The sequence below is a fragment of the Acinonyx jubatus genome, chromosome F2 (assembly GCF_027475565.1).
Source record: "Acinonyx jubatus isolate Ajub_Pintada_27869175 chromosome F2, VMU_Ajub_asm_v1.0, whole genome shotgun sequence".
NCBI lineage: Eukaryota > Metazoa > Chordata > Mammalia > Carnivora > Felidae > Acinonyx > Acinonyx jubatus.
The window spans coordinates 36854917-36877608 of NC_069394.1; the positions used below are offsets into that span (position 1 = coordinate 36854917).

The 22692-nt window shown below is 38.2% G+C and overlaps 2 protein-coding genes across 2 annotated transcripts; one reads left to right on the plus strand and one right to left on the minus strand.

Annotated features, from left to right (window-relative positions):
• Positions 1-612: 612 nt before the first annotated feature.
• POLR2K (RNA polymerase II, I and III subunit K) lies at positions 613-3253 on the minus strand. Its single transcript, XM_015078037.3, has 4 exons — positions 3100-3253; positions 2442-2509; positions 1627-1719; positions 613-819 (listed from the first exon to the last, which is right to left on the minus strand). Exons 2-4 carry the CDS (start codon positions 2500-2502, stop codon positions 797-799), a joined length of 177 nt encoding a protein of 58 aa, XP_014933523.1. The 5' UTR covers positions 2503-2509; positions 3100-3253; the 3' UTR covers positions 613-796.
• A 3844-nt stretch (positions 3254-7097) lies between these two features.
• On the plus strand, positions 7098-21719 carry FBXO43 (F-box protein 43). Its single transcript, XM_027063531.2, is given in 8 exon segments — positions 7098-7481; positions 7579-7868; positions 8071-8109; positions 8111-8139; positions 12560-14030; positions 16790-16892; positions 20960-21163; positions 21267-21719. Coding segments are annotated over 8 exon segments (2769 nt in total). The 3' UTR covers positions 21516-21719.
• The last annotated feature ends 973 nt before the right edge of the window (positions 21720-22692 follow it).

Here is a 22692-nt window from a genome sequence, read left to right on the forward strand (position 1 = left end):
TGCCTCATCCACTTTACTTAGGGTTGACTTTGCCTTACAGAAACAACCATTGAAGTTTCTTTTCCCTCACCCAAGATTTAAAAAATAGTTAAGCATTTTATCAGAAGGCCTATACCAAGTAACAAATGAAAAATATAACTCAAAATAATGCATGCATTATATGTGTGACAGTAAGTACACTGGTATACTCAATACAAAATGATGCTGGAGGGTTTACAAATTTGATGTCAAACAGTAGTTTCCAAGGAACTTACTTAATCAGACCTTCACAGGGCCCTGGTAAACTTCATTCTCAACAAGGCCCCTACAAGATTCTAGGTCTTGATTAAAAGTGTGATTTAGGGAAGCACTTTTAACTTTCCCTATGTGTCAGATTACACATACAATAAAAGTGAATTAGGGGTGCCCAGGTGGCTGAAACAGTTGAGCGTCCCACTTGGGCTCAGGTCATGATCTCACGGTTCTTGAGTTTGAGACCCACATCAGGCTTGCTGCTGTCAGTGCACAGATCCAAGAACCTGCTTCAGATATGCTATCCCCCTCTCTCTGCCCCTCCCTTGCTCGTACTCTCTCAAAAATAAACATTAAAAAAAAAAAGGAAATTATAAATAATGTAATTGAACAAAGAATTTTTCTTTATAGACATTATTAATAGATCCCTAAATATAAGATGAATTTTAAAACGAAATCATGTGTATGTAGTTGTATTCATAAAGATAAATACACTCATCAAAAGCTATACAACATTAACAGCAAGTCCAAGTCCAAATAAAGATAATCTTCTGAATTCCATGTTTCATCGAGCATCAAAAACCACCACTGTATTAAACTGAGTTAAGGACAAAACACATATTTAAAAATTACATGAAAGATTAACACTTCCAAGTCACTTTCTATTTGCTAGTTATGTGATCTAAAATACAAAAAACAGAGATTAAATAAACTTAAAAAAAAAAAGGGGGGGGGTGCCTAACTGGTTAAGTTGGAACAGCATGTGATGCTTAATTAGGCCCACGTTGGGTGTAGAGATTAAATAAATAACTTTAATAAAATAAAATACACAAAAGAACGGAACTCACTATTTACTATAACAACTAGAAAAGAACTACAAAAAAAGATTTCAATTTTCATTAGTCCCCTTTCCATGATACAAAAGATCAATGCACCAAAAAACACTAAAGCAATGCTGGCAAGGTAACTTACTGGTTTAAAAAATATTGTATTTGTAGTTACCACATAACAATGTACTCTCAGTCTTATGGCCAATGTGTAAGCCTCGCTTTTTCCATAAGGTAGCATTCATATACAGTATTTGTATTTCTCTTTGTATAATTTAGTTTGTCCATGAACTCAAACTCAAAAATGAGTATAAGTAAAATAAGTTAAATATAGAAGCCTGAAAAATAGACTTATGAGATCCAAAATCTAGTATATATTTAGTATATGCATCTGAATTAATTATTATGAAAATAAAAATGATTATGAAAATCCTAATCATGCTTTTTTTTTTTTTTTGGTAAGTAGACCAAAAATCATTACCATTTACCAGAAATTAGTCTTTGACTAGCAACCCAAGCATTATTCTTCACTTCCATCTACTTCATATTTAACAAGTTAAAAGGATACATCTTTTAGTCCTTTTCTTGTACATTATTCTGTATCCACATTCTCTGCATCTGATTGGATCCCTGGATTTTATTTCATTTTCCGTGTGACATTCTAAAAAAGAAAGCATGTTTATTCAATGTCTAGAGGAAAAATATTACAGACAAGCAAATTATCTTAACTGTATTTTTCACCCAAAGCACTAAAATGTACTCAATCTCAAGAGTATGGTGCTGTGGCCATGTTAAAAAGAAAACTACAGGCCCCAAATGGCCTCACTTGGGTTGAGGCCCCAAATCAGTAAACCAAGACCTAACACCTAACCTAACTGCAGTTTCAGCCCTGCAGAAACGCAACCTTTGACCAGTCAATATGGGAATTTCCTTGTCAGTGCTAGGAAATTTACTGATTTTTCCATTCCTCTTAGAAGGGTGACCTTACCTTAAACACAGGATTCTTCGCTAATAATTTTCATTTTTCCACTCCTCTCTACCTTTACAAACCTTTCCTTTTCTGTAACCCTTTGGAGTTCTCATCTACTTGCTAGACAGGATGCTGCCAGATTCATGAATGGATTAATAAAGCCTATCACATCTTTAAAATGTACTCAGTTGAACTTTTGTTATTTAACAACCAACATATTAAGGAGGAAAGAAAAAAGAGTACTGGGCGCTGCACTTTTTCTTGGTGAGTAAATGAGCTCTTAATGAGAGGTTTTTTCAGGGTTGCTGGTGTTCTGCTTTGTAACTTTAAAGACTTGTTTAAGACTAAGTATAATGTAATTATTTCAAAACTGAAGTAAAACACTCCCACTTTATGTATGTAAGTGCCCTTACCTCCGCAGATATATATCATTGGCTGCTGCTTTGGGGGTTGAACGTCCTTCTGAGTATCCATTGATAGTCTGAAATCAAATCACAGACTCAAATATTGAATATCTCAAAGGGGCTCCTTGCAAATCCAACCATACCTCATTTTTTCTCAGGGAAATCTAAAAAAGTCCCAATTCCTAACCTGTACTTTTTCAAACTGTATAGGTAGAGCTAAAGGACAAAACAAAAACACAATGTATTGCGCGCTAACCCCCAAACCGGACACGATAACATTTTACACATGTTATTTCATTATAATCTTTACAACAATCCTAGGAGGTACTGCCCTTACTTTTCAGATGAAGAAACCCAGGCTTGTAAATTAATTTGCGCAGGATCATGCAGCTACTAAGAGGCAGGGGCACTGGAATCTGACTGCAAAGCTCGCGTTCCACTAACACAAGTCCTGTTTTTCCAAACTTTAGCAGAAAGCAAAAAACTATATCCCTCAATAGGAAAACATGCGAACAGAAGTTAAGAAGAGTAACTCCCAAAAGCCAAACTAAACTGAACGAAACCAAAGTACTAACACCATTCACTCCTCAATCTCCAGCTTCCCCCGATTTCCATACCGGACCTTTTTAACCTTGAGGGTCTTTCCAGTTTCAACCCAAATACCCACCTCTTAATCCCAACCAGCCAATTCCCTACGCACGTAACGCGGCGAAGCTTCGCACTCCGCGCTTTAACCGGATTACGGCTCGTCGCTGTGTCTCAACCAACTTCCGGCGCTGGCATATGATGCATGGAGTCTCCGCCCCTTCCGTCCCAGGCGTGGCCGAGAACCCGGATTGCATACAGGCGGCAAAGCTTGAACTTTTGTGTTAGTTTCTGCGGCTTTCTTGTTTCGCCCCAGTTTATTTCGTTTTTAAGGAAAGCAAAGCATTCCAATAGTTCCTCAAATCGGAGGAAGTCTGTTTCTCTAAGGAAGTCAGTAGAAAGTAACACTTTTCCAGGAGGGCTGAGGGTTAAAAGAAAATGCCAAGTGCCCCTGGAATCCTAGGTTAGCCGTTACTCAGAGGTACACAACGGCAACAACTCCCATCACTGATTTTCACGTAGAAAAGCACTTTTCAAATTACGTTTTTTCCAGTGGATTGATACCTGTGCTGGACCAGTGAAGCAGCTGCCCCTATCTTTCGCATAATTTCATTTTTGCTCTTCGAAACTTTCATAGGCTTTTGTCATGACCCACTCCTTTTACTCATTTTAAAGCAAAGGTGGGTATGAGGGCAGCTACACCAACTAATTCTACCTAAAACTAAGGGATATTGGTAGCAGTAACTATTTACTGACCTTCCTTCCATCTCATGTATTCCTCCCTAGATGAAACAAACGATCTGCTCAGTGGAGGTGTGTTTTTTGAGAGATCAAAATATCATGGGATTAATATCAGTTTGATTCACAACATTTACATTCGTTTGCTTCTTTCATAGCAGACGTTTTATATCAGAAGGAGGAAGAAAATGAAGTAACTAAAATCTAGGGGATGATCAGTTGTTAATAACGATTATAGTTCAGCAGAGAAACAGGTTAATATCTTTGATTTATTTTGTCTTTGATTTGTTATTAAGCAGAATATACTGCTTTCCAGTCTTCCACCCAGCAACGTGAGAACTTTGAGCTTCACCTTTTGCTTTGAGGAGTTCCAACTGGTTACACCTCTACAGACCAGCATAGGGGATACAACTACTTCATATTCCTAGTCTTCCTGGCTGCCAGTTTTTTAATTTCCAGGAAAACAATGGATTTTCCTGCTTCTTCCTTCACAGACAGGATGACATACAGCATAAATATTTTGACCATTAGCTCTCTTACAAAATATCCCTCCTCTCAACCAAAGAGAAGAAGGTAATTCAATACAACAGTCAAAATAGGCTTTACTACAAGAATTGTTAAATAAAACTATTGTTATCATAAGAGAAAGATAATGGATTGATCCAGAAAGTTTAACAAATCATTGCAAACTTTCCTGGATTCTGACTCTCCAGTTGAGGTATCAAGATGATTCTGGCACATAACACAGTCTATGGAGATCAGAATGGATCAACACATGTAGAACACAAATGGGTCTTGGGACCCTATGGAAGGGTAGATTAATTACAAGTGGTGTCAAGGAAATCCAGAATTTCAACAAGAGTCCATGTAGATGCTAGTTCTCACTCCAACACCCTTTTTCCAATTAGCAGGAACCGATAGTTTTAGGATCAGTAGGGAGCGTGGAAGCTATTATCATTGGTAACAGCTAACTTTTCTTGAGCACTTAATATGCGCCAGATACCGCTGTACTGCCTTCTCCCAATGAGGGTGGATGTCTTGTTATCTTGGATACTAGTGCTTTTAACTCCTCGTAATATGGTTATGAAGATGCAAGTTGCTATATTCCTCCTGAATCTCTGTTTTTCATTTTCTTTGATCGTATTCTTTTAAATATACCTGCATAGCTTGAATGTCTTGGTGATTGGAAAAGTCTTTCATTATGTTTTGCTGGATGGTCCCCAAAAGAAGAATTAGATCTTGTGGGAAATAGATGGGTTTAGACTACTGAGGTAAGAAATGGGATGACATCCAATCCAGAAAGGGAAACAAAAAGGCCAAGGACTGTGGTGGGTAAAGAATAGGAAAATGTGAGTGATTTATATTTGGGGTATGTGAGTAAAGTCAGGACAAGCTACATGTAACTCGGTTCCTTTTTGCACTTTTGGTGGGGGGGGGAGGTAAAGATTATTCTTTGAATGATAGAAGGGAGTTATATACTTTTCTGCTCTTCAGTCGTAATATCTGAAAAAAAATAGAGAAAGAAAAGGGCAGCGTTTAAATGGTGTTTGGGACTGTGTGAATTTTTTAAAACCATAGGCAAGATTCCCTGCCCTGTTTACATTAAAGTAGGAGTGGGGAGCAGACATTAAACAAGATAAGTAAATAATATGGTATTTTAGAAGGTGATAAACTACATGGAGAAAATTCAGCAGAGGATTGCAAATGTTGTGTGGAGAAAGGCAAAATGGCTGTCATAGAGATTTGTTTGAAGAGCTAGAGAGAGCACTATTCACTCTACCTGGGTGTATGGGGGCAGCTTCAGACAGGTGCTATCTTGAAACATATGTAATTCATCAATTCCTAATCTTAAGTCCTACAGGTACCTCAAACTTAACAACCTCATACTAAATTTTTTTTAATGTTTATTTTTGAGAGAGAGAGACAGAGTGCAAACAGGGGAGGGGCAGAGAGAGGGGGAGACACAGAATTCGAAGCAGGCTCCAGGCTCTGAGCTATCGGCACAGAGCCCGACACAAGGTTCAAACCCATGAACTGTGAAATCATGACCTCAGCTGAAGTAGGATGCTTAACCAACTAAGCCACCGAGGTCCCCTAACCACATACTAAATTCAATTTATTTTCTTCCAAACCTGTTCTCTGTGCTCCCCCCACCCCATGCAGTTGATTCTGTTGACTGAATATGCTGAATTCAGCTTCTTCAGCCCCACTGGCTTCCAGAGTAATGTAGTAGCTTCCTAAGTGGTCTCCTTGCAACCACCCTCACTTCTTTTCCTTCTGTTCTCCACTCTGCCATGGGAGTGATCTTTCTAAAATGCTCTGCATGGCCTAGAGGATAAACTTCTCTTAAATGCATCCAAAATTCTCCATGACTTGGCTTCTTCCCCTTCTCAAGAATTTTCTTCGGTCTTTCCTCAAATAAGTCTTAGTTTCTAGCTATAACAAACTATAGTTTTCCCAACTGTTTCAGTTTTCCTGCTCTTGTACATTTTGTTTTGAGATTGCAATCACCTGTTGTCTGACTTTTAAATTGCCACTTGTGCTTCAAAACCCATCCCAAAGTCATGGTCTTTATAAAGTTAGTTCCACCCCCTCTTCTTCCTTAGGGTTAGTTGGTCCTCTTTCCTTAGTACTACTACTGTTCCTCCCTTACAGCACTTGTGAACCCCTTAAGGCCAGTAACTGTGGTGTACTCATCTTTGCTTTCCCAGTACCTAGCCCAGTGATTGGCACATAGAGCAGAGCTTAATAGGTGTTAGTGAGTTTGACTTTGGATATGTTCCATTTTGGATGGCTAAAGGGCATCCAGATACAGAAATGTCCAGTTGGAGGAGAGTGGTGGTAGCTGCTATTACTGGCTTAAAAGTAATGGGTGAAACTCTGCATGAGAATTATGTAAGCACATAATGGTAAAGCCTCCCCCCCCCCCAAATAAAATGCTGAGGTAGGATGCCTCATGTAGGGAAAAGGCAGAGGGGAAAACAGCCAGATAAAGGAGACTAGTATGAAGCTGCCAAGAGCAGAAGGATGGAGCCTGGCATAGAATAGGTGCCCAATGAGTAATATAAAACATCCCGTCTAGCATAATCAAGCATAATCCCGTGTAGAGATACTGGAAAGTCATACCGTTCCGACCTCATCTTGTGTATATCTGTATCCTGTGTGTATCTATACTTCTAAAAGGCATCATTTGGTTTGTAACCTGCTTTTTATACCTGATTATCTCGGAAACATTGTCAAGCAAACGTTCACCTACATTATTTTTATTGGCATCTCACTGCAGGACCTAGTAGCTTGGATACACAATGCTTCCCAAAGTGAGAATGGGGAGAGACAGAGCCCATGAAGTTAGAAAGCCCGGCTGCGCTTGTGGTGGGGGTGGAAGGGTGGGAAAAGGACGAGACTCCTCTGGGAGAAGCCGGACCAGAGCCTGCGGATCGCCGGGCGGCCGGCGGGGGCGTCGCGGAGCTGGAGGAAGGGGCGGCGCGGGGCGAGGCGGGGCGGCGCGGTGGCGCGGCGGCGCGTAGCGGTTACTCAGGGCGGGCAGTTCAAACTGAAGGAGGGAATCTCGGCGGCCCCACGCGAACGTGGCGTGGGGGTTGCCATAGCCGGGCATCCCTGGGGGCGAGGCGGCGGCTCCTGCCTGACGCACCCAGCGGCGGCTGCCTGTCTCCCCTCCCGCCTGGCCCCGCGGCCCGGTCGGTGCGGGCGCGCCTCGGTCTCCAGGTGGGCGGGAGTGGGGGGCCCAGGTGTGTGCCCGCTAGCGGGCCTCTGGTCGTCCGCCGGCCCGGGGCCCACTTTGCTTTCTAGGTGCTGGGACTAGAGAGGGGCCCCGAAGCCGGCCTCTTGCCCGCTCGCTCCGCCCCTGGTGACGCCCACCCGCCCTCGGCCTCTCGGTGGCGTTCTGGGTCCTGAGCCGTGGCGGCGGAACCGAGGCGACCCCGGGCCGCCGCCAGCCTGGCCTTGGGAAGGTCGGGGAGGGACGAGCGGGGCCAAAGGACGCCCTGGTGAGACCGTTAACCACCCACCCGCCGATAGCACCTTGGGGAAGTCAATGACAGCGCTGCGGCTTACACTGCATTTTCAAAAACCCGATTTCGGGAAGATTCCTCAGTTCCGAGACTAGCTGGAGAAAACCAGGATATTGAAATTACTATTATTTGGAAAGCTGGAGGAAATTCGAAGTGATTTAGGCCTTTTCATATGTTAGAAATAATCCCTGCAGCATGTGTTTTATGTACCTTTCCGATTTTAGCAGCCACGTGCTGCTGCACGTTTCTCTTTAAGTGGTATTACTCTGGCATGAATTTTAAAGGCAGAGTGAAAGATTTTCTTGTTTGGAAGCCCTCATAACTGACATCTAAGAGCTCAAGATTTACTGATGGTAAGATTTTCCAATTTAACAAATGAAGAAAATTTGTTTTTTATATAGTTAAGTAGTATTTCATTCTCTAACAAGCGTTCTTAAAAATTGAATTATAATTGACATACAATATTAGTGTCAGGTGTACAACACAATGATTCTATATTTTTATATATTACAAAGTGATCACCTTGATAGGTCTATTTATTATCTGTCATTATAAAAAGTTGCTACAGCATTATTCACTATATTCCCTATGGCATATATTACACTGCCATGACTTATTTTACAACTAGAAGTTTGTACCTCTTTTTTTAAATTTTTTTTTATTTTTTAAAATTTACATCCAAATTGGTTAGCATATAGTGCAACAATGATTTCAGGAGTAGATTCCTTAGTGCCTCTTACCCATTTAGCCCATCCCCCTCCCACAACCCCTCCAGCAACCCTCAGTTTGTTCTCCATATTTATGAGTCTCTTCTGTTTTGTCCCCCTCCCTGTTTTTATATTATTTTTGTTTCCCTTCCCTTATGTTCATGTGTTGTCTCTTAAAGTCCTCATATGAGTGAAGTCATATGATTTTTGTCTTTCTCTGACTAATTTCGCTTAGCATAATACCCTCCAGTTCCATCCACGTAGTTGCAAATGGCAAGATTTCATTCTTTTTGATTGCTGAGTAGTACTCCATTGTATACGTATACCACATCTTTATCCATTCACCCATCACTGGGCATTTGGGCTCTTTCCATACTTTGGCTATTGTTGATAGTGCTGCTATAAACATGGGGGTGTATGTGTCCCTTGGAAACAGCACACCTGTATCCCATGGATAAATGCCTAGTAGTGCAACTGCTGGCTCGTAGGGTAGTTCTATTTTTAGTTTTTTGAGGAACCTCCATACTGTTTTCCAGAGTGGCAGCACCAGCTTGCATTGCCACCAACAATGCAAAAGAGATCCTCTTTCTCTGCATCCTCGCCAACATCTGTTGTTGCCTGAGTTGTTAATGTTAGCCATTCTTACAGGTGTAAGGTGATATTTCATTGTGGTTTTGTTTGTATTTCCCTGATGATGAGTGATGTTGAGCATTTTTTCATGTGTCGGTTACCGATCTGGATGTCTTCTTTGGAGAAGTGTCTATTCGAGTCTTTTGCCCATTTCTTCACTGGATTATTTGTTTTTTGGGTGTTGAGTTTGATAAGTTCTTTATAGATTTTGGATACTAACCCTTTATCTGACATATCATTTGCAAATATCTTCTCCCATTCTGTCGGTTGCCTTTTGGTTTTGTTGATTGTTTCCTTTGCTGTGCAGAAGCTTTTTATTTTGATGAGGTCCCATCAAAATAAATTTCGCTTTTGTTTCCCTTGCCTCCGGAAACATGTTAAGAAGTTGCTGCCACCAAGATCAAAGAGGTTTTTGCCTGCTTTCTCCTGGAGGATTTTGATGGCTTCCTGTCTTACATTTAGGTCTTTCATCCATTTTGAGTTTATTTTTGTGTATGGTGTAAGAAAGTGGTCCAGGTTCATTCTTCTGCATGTCGCTGTAGAAGTTTGTACTTCTTAATCCCCTTCACGTATTTAGACCACCCCCTACTCATCGCCTCTGGCAACCACAAGTTTGTTCTCTATGAGTCTGTTTCTGTTTTGTTTGTTAATTTGTTTTGTTTCTTAGATTCCACATATAAGTGAAATCATATGGTATTTGTTTTTGTCTGACTCATTCTTCTCAGCATAATACCCTATGAGTCCATCCATGTTGTCACAAATGGCAAGAGTTTTTTTTTTTTATGGCAGAGTAATATTTTATTGCATATATGTACCTTATTTTTATTAGTTCATCTATTGATGGACGCTTAGGTTGCTTCCATATCTTGGCTATTGTAAATAATGCTGCAATGAGCATGGGGTGCATACATCTTTTCAAATTAGTGTTTTCCTTTTCTTTGGATAAATATCCAGAAGCGGAATTACTAGATCGTTTGATAGTTCTATCTTTAATTTTTAAGGAACCTCCATACTGTTTTCCATAGTACCTGAACCAATTTGCATTCCCACCAACAGTTCATGAAGGTTCCCTTTTCTCCCCATCCTTGCCAATTTTTTTCTTTCTTGAGAGCACTGTAGAGATAAATGTTCTCAACATTCAAAGAGGGTGCCTCCGTGGCTCAGTTGGTTAAGATTCTGACTCTTGATTTTGGCTCAGGTCATAATCTCACGGATCGTCATGAGATCGAGCCCTGCATTGGGCTCTGTGCTGACAGCACAGAACCTGCTTGGGATTCTCTCCCTCCCTCTCTCTGCCTGTTCCCTGCTGGCTCACTTTCTCTCTCTCTCTCTCTCTCTCTCTCTCTCTCTCTCTCTCTCTCTCACTTTCTCTCTCTCAAAATAAATAAATAAGCTTTAACAATTTTTTAAACATGAGTATTAAGGAGGCTCATTTGATTAATCAGTGAACTGTTGAGTCGGTAAAATTAAATATGTCAATGGGAATTTCATAATTCTGCATGTCTGTTTAAAAGATTTAAAAATTAAGTTTTGAACAGCCAAGTTTTTCTTAAGACCAACATCTTGGGAAAATGGAAAGATGAACATGATGACAGCAGAGAAAAAAACACATTGGAGGCAACTTCGAATGTATAGATGAACAGAAGAAATTAGATTTATACATATATATATATATGTATATGTATGTATGTGTGTGTGTTTGTATCAAGTGGCCTATGGTTGGTGGGGGGAGAGGATTATATCTGCATCCCCATTTTGTTTCTAACAATTTGCCTCGGTTTCCCAGATTCTAGCACTGTGAGACACCTAGTGGTGACGTCGAATTGTTACATTTGCTCTTTTTAGAAGGATTTTGCGACCTAATTTTAACTTAATAGAATGATTCTCAGGGGGAAATATTCATGGGTAGAGGTGTAATTTGGTAGCTCATTATATGTCATTAACTTAATATTTTGTTTGAAAATATAATACAAATTATAGAAAGCAAAGTTTGATGATCTTGGCTGGTAAGCACGTACAGAAGATAGCAGCCATTCTCATGATCTGAGGGGATCTAGATGGGAAGAGAACATGTATCAAATTTACCAAAATTGAATGTAAGTTTAAAAGGTTGAAAACCACATAGATACTTTGCCCAGTAATAATCTTCCAGTGATCATTTTACCATAAAGAAACTGTTTTGTTTTGTGGTTGGAGTAGTGATTTGTTGTTTTTAAGAACTCATTCACTTGTATACTTAACTGGTGTAACCTAGGCATAAATATATTCCTTTCCCATTGTAGTCAACTAAAATTTTTCTTCCTAGGATCTTTTAATAGAGAAAAACCATGCATTTGGTCTGGAGAAAACTTTAAAAGAATGACAGTTTTCTTAGTGTCCTTTGAATAATCTGGAAAAATACCAGAAACTGTGATGATTTTCTTCCCTTAGTGCCCTCTGGGTTAAGATTTGCGTTTATAAAAAGAAGGAATGTGATAATACTGTTTAAAAAGGTTAAGGAATAGAGTATTTCCTTGTGTTGTTTCTTACAAATATAATTACTGAGTAACTTATTAAGTAATTTACTTGAATTCTGTCCTTGCAATTTCAAGAATATTATAAAGGGTGCATTTCCCATAAATAGTTGTCTGTTATCTGTGAAATCAGGCCTGCAAGTGGATGTTATGTCTCAAAATATTTACAAAATGACACATGAATAAGCATAACACGCCAAGTTTGTAATGGCCCTATGTCTATGTGGCACTGGTTCATTTTAGATAGCTCAAGAAGAATGTATTAGTAATTTATCAATAAGCCAGGGAGTCTTTTCAAAGTAGTAAGTCTGGAAATTCAGACGTTGAGAGCAGTCATGGGGACTGGATTTCTGTGACAGGCCTATGTTACAAGTATGAATAACATTATCCTGGAGTTGCTTAGCCAAATTGCAGTTAAATCTAGTGACAGCACTCATTTGACACCTTTCCAGACACGTGTTTAAAAATTAGCATATAGTTTGTTTAAGCAGCTTTACTTATAACCCAGAATTTTGAAGGGAAATATCCAACTGACTAGATATAGGCCAAGATAAATAGCTAAAATATTAAAACTATAATTATGCACATCAATGCTGTTAATATGAGGTTATCTAAAAATGATGCCGTTAGATTTTTTTTCTCAAGTGTAGTTCAAGAAAATATTTGTGCATGGTGCTTAGACTAAGCTTATCAAGTAATCTGTGAATATGTATAACCCAAAAGTTTTGGTTTTTAGGATGTTAAAAGTTGGCTTAAGTAAGATACACTTGAGTATATATTAGAGTAGATTTGTTTTTTAAAGTAACTTTTTTTTATTGCCATAGCATTTTCTATTATTATCTATAGTCCTAACAAATGTATTTTGGTGTAAGCTGCCAAACTCCTCATTTCAAAGGAAGAATAAAATTTGTTTTCCTCTGTAGAAACAGAGCTTTTGAAGATGTCAGAGAGACATTTAGGTCAGACTTGCCCTGGAGCAGAAAATGAGGTGGACTCTCCTGTCAATTTCACGTATTCCAGCTTCAGAGACTACTGTTCTACATCTTCATTTCAAGACAGTGGCTACAATGAGTTGTTACAGCCTTGCAACGATGAGAATACAGGTAAAGAATTATTTGGAAAGAAAGGAAAAGGCCCACCATTAATCCATGAACATCCTGAAACTTCAGATCTGGGCTTGACTCATCCTTTAGAATCTCCAACTCAAAAAAAGAGAGGTGTCTTTTCTAGGAAGGAAAAGGAGAAAAGCCCCGAACTTTGTGAAACTCCTAAACTCAGTGGGAAAAAATTTTTGCAGCGCAGAAGGTTGGACATATCTTTCTCTCTTCTAACAGGGGACTTTGAATCACAAAATGGTTCTCTAGAAAGTGGTATGAACCAAGTTCTCAACTTAGAAAAAAATATTCCAAGCCATGTTTCAGGTCTTCCACGGCAAAACAGTTTTAGTCCTTTAGTTACTAGTACTTTGAAGACAGAAGAAGCAACCTCTAGCAGTCAAAAACTGAGACTTAATTTTTCTCAACAGAAGACTTCCACGGTTGATGATTCCAAAGATGACTGTAGCCTGTTTGAAGTTGAATGTCTATCTCCGATTCAGGGCAATAGTTTTAGAGACTCTATCACATATGACCTTAGTGATAGCAGTCTGTTTGTTAATGATGAGAATACATATCCCAAACCTCTGGGCTCCTCTGTTAGTGGAACAACTTGTGGGACAGATGAGGACATACGTGTGACTCCAATAAGTAATCTTGTAGCAAACATTAAATTTAATGCAAGTCAAAGGCTCTCCCCTTCAACTAAAGTGAGGGGCAATATTTCAACACCTGAAGACAGTGGTTTTAACTCACTTTGCTTGGAAAAATCAGAAGATTCCCTCTCTGACCAGGAGGGTTCTTTTCAAGAACTTCAGAAACATAAGGGAACTGTCAGAGTGGGGAGCACCATAAAAAAGTCAAGGCATCTTAGAAGGCTGAGAAGATTGTCCACCCTGGAGGAGCATGGCTCACAATCTGAGACAGAAGGGGAAAAGCAGACTGACCACTCTGACTCTAAAACAACACCAGCAGCTGCCTCAGACCCCTCAGAGAGTCAGCTGAGCAGTGACACTAAGATGTTAAGCTTTAAGAATTTATCAAAGACCCCAGCCTTGCAGTTAGTGCACGAGCTCTTCATGAGAAACAAAAGAAAAAGATTCCAGCAGAATGGTGCACATGAATTCTTAGAAGAAAGGGATGGGGGGCAAATAGCCGTGCTTCAGTGTATACTTACAGGACTGATTGGCAAGAAAATGGGTATAGAGAAACTGGACGTCTTAACAGAATTAAAATACAGAAATTTAAAGCATATTCTTGCTATGGTTTTAGATTCCTTGACTGCAGAAAGCCTATTCAGGTAAGAAATAATTTTTTTTTTCTGAAATAAAACTTCCTTCTTATCACTTTTTTTTTTTTTAATTGGAAAGCTTTTCTATGAGTTGAACAGTTGTCCTGTTTTTTATTTGTTTTATTATCTCTCTCTTTGGTTGTCTCACACTTTATCAAAGGTGGTTTAGTGAACTTCCCTAAAGTTACTATATTACTAGAGCTTAGTAACATAGGTTCCTTCTGTTTAAAATCCTGTTTCAGGGGCGCCTGGGTGGCTCAGTCGGTTAAGCATCTGGCTTCAGCTCAGCTCATGATCTCACAGTCCGTGAGTTTGAGCCCCGCGTCAGGCTCTGTGCTGACAGCTCAGAGCCTGGAGCCTGCTTCAGATTCTGTGTCTCCCTCTCTCTGACCCTCCCCTTTTCATGCTCTGTCTCTCTCTGTCTCAAAAATAAATAAACATTAAAAAAAAAATTTAAATCCTGTTTCAGATGCGTCAATATAGTCTTCTGGGTAAGGTTCATGGCACTGTCATTTGGGAAGAGAGTTTCTAAAAGTCGAACTTTAAATTTTCAAGACTGGCAAGCTTTATTCCATGAAAATTATTTGATGATTTAATAGTCCACATCCTGTTGTCAGATTGCAAATTGGATTAATGTTAGGACACTTGGTCAGAAATATTGTAAAATGTCATGTTGACTAAGAAAGGGCAACATACAAAGGATACCATTTAGTTATTGAATCTAAGTTCTAGAATACAAAATGACGGTTAGCTTTCATTTTAGGGCTTAGTTTTTCTAGAGACCAAGGGAATACGGATTAGTTCATTTTCATTGCCAACAGTGCCATGGAAGGTAATTGCTTTTGAAAATTTCAAGGAATTAGAAACAAGAATTTGTGCTAACAGAAATTTCAGTATGTTGAATGCTGCTACATAATTAAAGAGAAACAGATATTTAGGATTATTAAGGGTGGGAACTAGGGTTACAAAGACTAAAGTGAGACTGTGTTCATACTGGTAATTTTGGGGAGTTGCAGGACTATCAGAAGACGAGACCCTTGGGAATGCCATGGCCGGAAGGAGGGAAGCCTTGTGGAACAGGACTTCTGCAAGTGGCAGTTGGGGGAGGACGTGTGGGAGAGTTTGTAAACTTGTTTTTCCATAGGGATATGTCAAAAGTTTGGTTCATAGAATCCTTGCTGTTTTTATGGCCACTACCTCTATTTGAACCCTTCTTCACCTTTCCTCCACAAATTAATTGTAGGCTATTGTAGAAAATCATAGAATTTCATAGATGGAAGTCTAGTCATTAAACATCTAGTCTAGTCACATATTTTTCAGATGAGGAAACTGAGTTCCAGAGAAGTTAAGTGATCTGCCAGCAGTCATTCAAGGACATAGGAATATATCTAGGTCTATAACTGAGCCCTCTGATTTCTAATTCAATAGTGTCCCACAAACTCACATTAAGGTTTAAGGCCTTTCTAAATAGACTTGATCAGGAACGTACTTGGTGTAACCCAAGTAGGATAATAAACAGATTAGTGTACCTGTATGTATGTGCCTTTAAAAAAATGTTCAAATGGGATAGTTGTTTAATAAAATCAAAGGGATGGCTGAAATACAGGAATTTTATTTTTATATGCTGGAGTATTTGGATATAGACCAGTTAAAAAATGAGTAATACTTTTGGGTGCTCATTTGTGGGAGTAGTTGATATTCAATCATATTTTGATAATTACCTCTTCTCCCAACCCCTTCAGATTTATAGTATTTGTACTGTAGAATGCATGTATAATGTTAGTAGTGTTTATTCTTGGTAATGTGAGAGATTATGGTCAGTTGAAATAACTGGCAAGTATCCAATTATATAGTTCATTTCTTCCCCATTAATAGGTGTCTAGCTGCCTTTCTCTCTCCTTAATCTGTTATAAGACCCATGTATTGGCTTGGGGAGAGGCAAGGCAACTGAAGTGGCCATGACAGCTGGGAAGTACTCCAGCTTAACAACTCAAGTACTTATTACCTCTGTAACAACAAGGGACTTTTTTTTTTTTTTTTTTTAGCTGTCTGGTCTTACTCCCTTTGAGTGATTTAAGTTAGAGTAGTAAAAAAAGAGCAGAGTAACACTTGAAAGATTATTTTTCTTTAATAATTAGTATAGCCAAAGTTATTGACAATAGGCAACCACTGGTTGTAAGTTGGGGTTTTTTTTCTTTAGCTGCTTCATTCTCATAAACTTTGGTTTATAAAATAGGAACTTTGGAGTGCTAGCCATCATAATAATCGTTATTTTGCATCTACTACTTCTCATGAATTATTGATAGTTCTTACGTTTGTTTAATCAACAATGGTAGGTTTCCTCCTATAGATTTAATAGGAGAAACAGATAAAAAACCTCTTGGACTGTATAGATGATAATCATTTCCTGCATGTTGTGTTCTAATTTTTTTATTGTTGGGTCACATTTGAAGTTAAATCCTCTTAATCAGTCTCTCAGTGGGCTCATATTGGTCTTATACGAAACTATGTTTGTCTGTTAACCATTTATAAGATAATTTATTGATATAATGCTGGCATATATTTAATGTTTTAATAGGAATTCTTTCATATGGTGAAATAATATGAAACAACAATGTAGATCAAATCATATTGTAATGTAAATATTTAGGTTTAAATTTATTGTCCAGAATCTTTAAGTTTTTCTTATTGCCTTTGGCAAAAAAAAAAAAAAAAAAAAGTTAATTTTGTGGAATATATACAATATAAAACTGACCTTTATGTTATAGTGTTTGGAAAGTAAGCAGAAATTGGCGTGAAATTATTGTTCAAGATAAAAACGCAAATCGGAGGAGGAAATTTTACATCTCACAACTGAAAACAGATTCTGAGGTAACGTATATAATACTTTTCTCAAATGGATTTGTAAAAATAATAATCTCATATTGCTGGACAGCCTAATTTGGTTTTCCTGCTATCTTTTAACTTTTTCCATTTACCAAACATTCACTCACGAATGTTTTACTTTTCCCCAACTCCATTTCCTTCCAGTCCATAAGTGGAGTAGATAACCTAACATCAAGAGTGTCTTGTGGGATTATGTTGTTTGGGTGTGTGTGCAGTGTTTGAATACTGGTGCTATGCTGGGTCTTATTCATAATTAGATATCCTTATAGCATTTTCTATTTAGCCTTTTGAGTGGCTATTATTGTGCCAATTGCTCAGATTACAATTGTGAACCTTTTTGAAATGATCTCTGCTCTCTTGGAGCTCATGCCCTGTGGGTGTTACAAGTAAACAGGTGATTATAATATGGGTGTGTTAGAGGAAGGCCAGAATTAGTTCTATTGGAACATTAAAAAAACATTTTTTTAAAAAAAGCTTATTTATTTTTGAGAGACAAAGCACGAGCAGGGGAGGGGCAGAGAGAGGGAAACACAGAATCGGAAGCAGGCTCCAGGCTCTGAGCTGTCAGCACAGAGCCCGACGTGGGGCTCAAACCCATGAACCATGAAATCATGACCTGAGCAGAAGTCCTACGCCCAACTGACTGAGCCACCCAGGCGCCCCTCTGTTGGAACATTTAAACGGAGTATTTGATGCTTGAGAATCAACAGAAGGCTTTTCAGAAAAAGTGCAACTCAACTGAGACCCGAAGGACCAATGAGTGGTTAGCCAGGTGAAGACAGGGAAGAGTGTTTCAGCTGAGAGTTTAGCATCCAGGAAGGCCTGGAGGTGAGTCAGCGTGGCAGGTTAGGACTGGTAAAGTATCATAAGCTTATATTTTCTTGAAGATTTGAGGACCAGCTTTGAGGGTACAGGAAAAGTCCTGTAGAAGCTGACTAATTTTTCCTGTGGACACAACTTCATGTAATGCATCTAATGACTCTGGCACCCATATGTATTATATACACAACTTTTAACCTTTTCCTACCCATCATTACTGAAAGAAACTGTGAGTTCATGCTCTTATTCTTGTTCTAGTAAAAAGTATTTAATAAATTATTATTTCATTAGGTAACATAAATAATGTAAATTTCTAATTTGACAAAATACAATACTTGAGATGAAGCATGGTACAAACAGATATAAACACCTAGACGCAGATTGGTGGGTTTCTCATAGCAATGAAATACTAGGGACTGAGTTAACTTAAACATTGACTTTCTATTTGACTTTGAAGAAAAGTTTTACTTTCTTACCTATGATATTGCCTTACAACTTATTCACAGCCCCTCCCTGGCTACTTACTGCTGCCTTCTGATCCTGGGAGCTTATAATAGTGAAATTATTAACTGCCTTCTTCTTATCTTATTAGAGTGCTGCTCTATATGCTGAGGACCTACTTAAAAAAACAGTTTTTAAGCAAACACCTAATAATATTAACCTGTTAGCTCCATTTACATTGTACATCCTACAGGGAAAGAAACCTGCTTGGGTTTTGCAACACTTCAGGTAATTCTAGATAAAATATTCTGTCTTTATATCCTGGCCACCACTTTTCTTTTCTAACTTTGTTTCTCAAAGACTATACTTTTTTTCCTTACTTGAACTTTTTTCTTATTTTCGTTTGCTTTTTAATTTTTTTTTCAGAGTAAAACAAGTACATGGTCTAAAAAGTCCAATTGGACTGTGAGGCTTAGGTCAAAACACATTCTCCTGCCTATCCCTTCTCACTCTTGATTCTTGTGCCCAAGTCACTTACCTCCAACTCTTCAGTTGTTCCTCCTGAGATTTACCTCCACATTTCTAAATAGCACACCTTTACTGCTATTTCTTGACTTTTTAGAGAGAGTGTTTGTTCTCTAACTTCTCACTGCCACTACCACTACCTACCCACCCACCTGTCTCTCTGAATTCCTTTCTCCTGTCTCACCATTGTAACCACACCATCATGTGGGAGTCGGTCAGAATTAGGTGCTGACATTATGAAGAATGTGTCGAGATTATTATGAGTTATTGACAGGTGTAACATGCAGTACACTATGAATACACCTTTTTTCCTATATAACATTTTTTTTTCCAGAGTTAATAATTGCCCAGTTTCTTTCTTTTGTTTTGCTTAGTGTTTCTCTATACAGATCCCTGATTCATCTCCTATTATCCACCAGAACTGGAAATCTCCTCTGTGTAAGTCCAAACAAATCAGGTATTCTTCCTGTTCCTTCTTGTCCCTAGAAACATTCTTCCCTGTGCACTTTGCACTCCTGTTCTGATATGGACTAGTTGCTTTCCACTTGAGCTATCCTAATGTGTATCGTTAACCCAAAAAGAAACATTGTAAAACAAAGTTGTTTAGTGGTTTTCCTCATACTTGTGTAATATCTCTGAAAGCTCCTTATGTGTGAAAATTGGAAGGCACACACCAGCTGTGTGTATTAAGATCACAATTCTATCTCTTTGCTTTGCAGCCATAAGAATGAGCATAAGAATTGGGATACCACACCTTTTCCATCGCATTTCTTAGTTTACTGTATTCTTCACTGTTCTTTTATAATCATGGAAATGAACAACCACATGGTGACTTCACTCTCACATTTAAATATTTTCTGGCAACATGATGTGACTATGTTTGAAAAATTTTGGCATTCACGAACATGTGCCTTTGTTTACTGCTTTGCCTCCTTTTGTTCCGAGATGGCAGCACACATTTTAACTCGAGGAGGACAGGAGTTACACTGTTTTATTCACTTGGTACCTTTAGGAGTTCTAGAAATATTTATTAAATAAATGAATGTTTAATCTGTGGCTGAAATGTGTTTCAAAAATGTATCTCTCTTCATTTTTTTAAATTTATGCACACTGTGTTTACCAACTGCATCAAAATTTGTCAGAATTTTGGTGTGCTCCAGTGTTGTGTGCTTGTGGCCTAGCCTGCAAATTATTTATACAAATGTACTATAAAGAGATGCATCGAGTCCTTGAAAAAGTTCAGTTGTATTCATTTTAATTTCAGAAAATGAATATTTATCCTTCACACTTATGTATATGTTGTTAAACTTAATCACGGAATTTTTCATGATCAACTAACCTTATTTCCTATACTTATCCTACTATAATTTCTCATATTTTCACTCTTCTCACTGTTAGGAGCCAATTGTGAGAAAGGGAGACAATTAAGGGAGAAGAAACACAATTTTAGTTAGACACACGAGGAGCTTCACATTGTATTTTGATAATTGGTTAAGAATGCCAATTATCAACCTTCACAAAATAGAAGGCTTACTGAAAATATTTCTTGGCTGAATATTGAAGTAATATGGAAATCCGGTTCAGATAAGAGGTACCTTTTTTCCTCCTTGTTTAAAATGTAAGTGTAAAAATGACTCCAGTATTTACATGTAAAAACTAGCCAAGCCAATGGGATTTCATGGTCTAACCAGGCCCATTATTTTTCTGATGTGTGGCTAAGGTAAGAAACCTTCAGAGAATTCCATGATATCCCGTGGCAAACTTGGAAAAGATTCACCTCTTCTTAAACCTTGCCTTAAAACAAGGGTTGGCAAACACCAGTCTGTGGGCCAAATCCTGTCCGTCACTTCTGCTTTTAAAGTCAGTTGCATTGGAACATAGCCTTGCTCTTTCATTTACATATCTCTACAGCTGCTTTTGCTAAAATGGCAGTTGAGTAGCTGTGACTATCTGGCCTGCAAAATGTAAAATATATACCATCTGGCCCTTTTCAGGAAAAGTTTGCCAACCCATGCCTTAAAGAGAAAAATAACCAATCTTGCAAACTTAAAGCTAACATTTATTGTTTTAATTTTGTTCATTTATATTTCTTTGACATTTAAATGTTAGATGAGAGAGAAAAAATTTTCCAAAAGGGAAAGCTTAGGGAGAAAATTCTTGTGGAATTTAGTGTGAAACCACTTTCAACATTTAAATACATGTGCATCAGAAAACTGTTCTGGAACTTTTGATATTACCGTATTGACCCCTCTCATCTTTTGCCGCAGGGGGCTCTATTAAATGTTGAGGACGCTGCCACTAGGCTCCATCTTTTAAATCGATCAGCTTTAAGATCTGTACAAGCTCAGGCTAGGATACCAGGTTTTCAGAGAGAACAAGTTTCAACACGTTCTCCTTGGGGAGAAGTTTTGACACCTGTAGCAAGCTCTTCTGTTACTCACTCAAGTAGTAAACAGGAAGAATATGTTAAGGTGAGTATTTATCATCAATTATTAGAAATAAATACTCAGAGTTTGACATAAAGTGTTTCTCTATATGAAACTGGAAGATTTAGTGTGTATGCTTTCACTGCAGGTTGCCAAAACACTTTTTATTGATGAAGCATTAAAACCTTGCCCGAGGTGCCAATCCCCTGCTAAGTACCAGCCATATAAGAAAAGGGGACTCTGTAGCCGCACAGCCTGTGGTTTTGACTTTTGTGTGTTATGTTTGTGTGCTTATCATGGGTCTGAAGAATGTAGCAGAGGAGCAGCAAAGCCAAGAAATAGAAAAGATGCTCTTCCAGGAAGTGCCCAGAGTAAGCGGAATTTAAAACGCCTTTAAAGAGACTTTAAATATAAAAGAAGTATTCCCTCTAAACAACGTTTTGTCTGACTTAAAATTATGAATATTTTGAAAGTATGCAAATTTTCCCATTAATGACAGATGATGATTTATTTCCTATTTTGTATATATCATAATCCATGTCTGTTTTCTTTAAAGTGTTTTACTGTGTCATATTTACCCATTTTAATAACAGTGTTTTTAAATAAAGAATTTTTAATGTTATCTTATGTATGTATTTAACTGTTTATGTAACCTTTAAAAATTGTGCATTTCATCACTATGTGTTGAAATGTTCTTTGATCACTTTTTAAAAATAGTTTTCCAAATAATATTACAAATTTTGAACTTGAGACAGATGGCCTTATAGATTTGGAAAATGAGTATCTGAAATGAAATATAAATAAAACGTTTTCAGAAGTTCTATTGAATTCACTCAATAATTTCAATCTTTCAATTTAGTGTCATATTTGAGCAGACTTCTGGTTAAAGAAAATTTACTTCATATTGATTTCTAAGAAGACATAAAAAGTAAATTATTAGACGTGATTATTCACAATGAGAATCTTAGTAAAGTCATGCATTTCACATAAGTATTTTTTTAAATTCCAGAACTATGAGGGTGCCTGGGTGGCTCAGTCGGTTAAGCGTCCAACTCTTGACTTTGGCTTAGGTCATGATCTCACGGTTCGGGTCGTGAGTTTAAGCCCCACATCGGGCCCTGAGCTTGACAGCATGGATCCTGCCTAGGATTCTGTCTCCCTGTCTCTGTCCCTCCCCTGCTTGCTCTCTATCTCTCCAAGTAGATAAAAATAAACGTAAAAATTCCAGAACCATAATCACAGATTCCACTTGTTTTATCTAGGCTGGGCATCAGTATTGTGACAAATTCGGACTAGTTGGACAAGATTGGGTTTTTTTAATAATCAGATTTACTAAATTGTTTATAATGTACCTCTTTCCAAAAATGGTTTGAGGTGGGATGTTCCATTTGTAGAATAGCAACAAGAAAGAGGTAAGTTCTGTTGTTGAACAAATTACTAAAACGAGGGGAAAATTTGAATATAGTGTCACAGTTTCTTTGTCTTTAGGAAACTGATGTGTGTATATGTCTGTGTACACATTCTACACAGAGATGTAAAATGAAGCTCTTCTTACGCATTATTTTAAGACGATT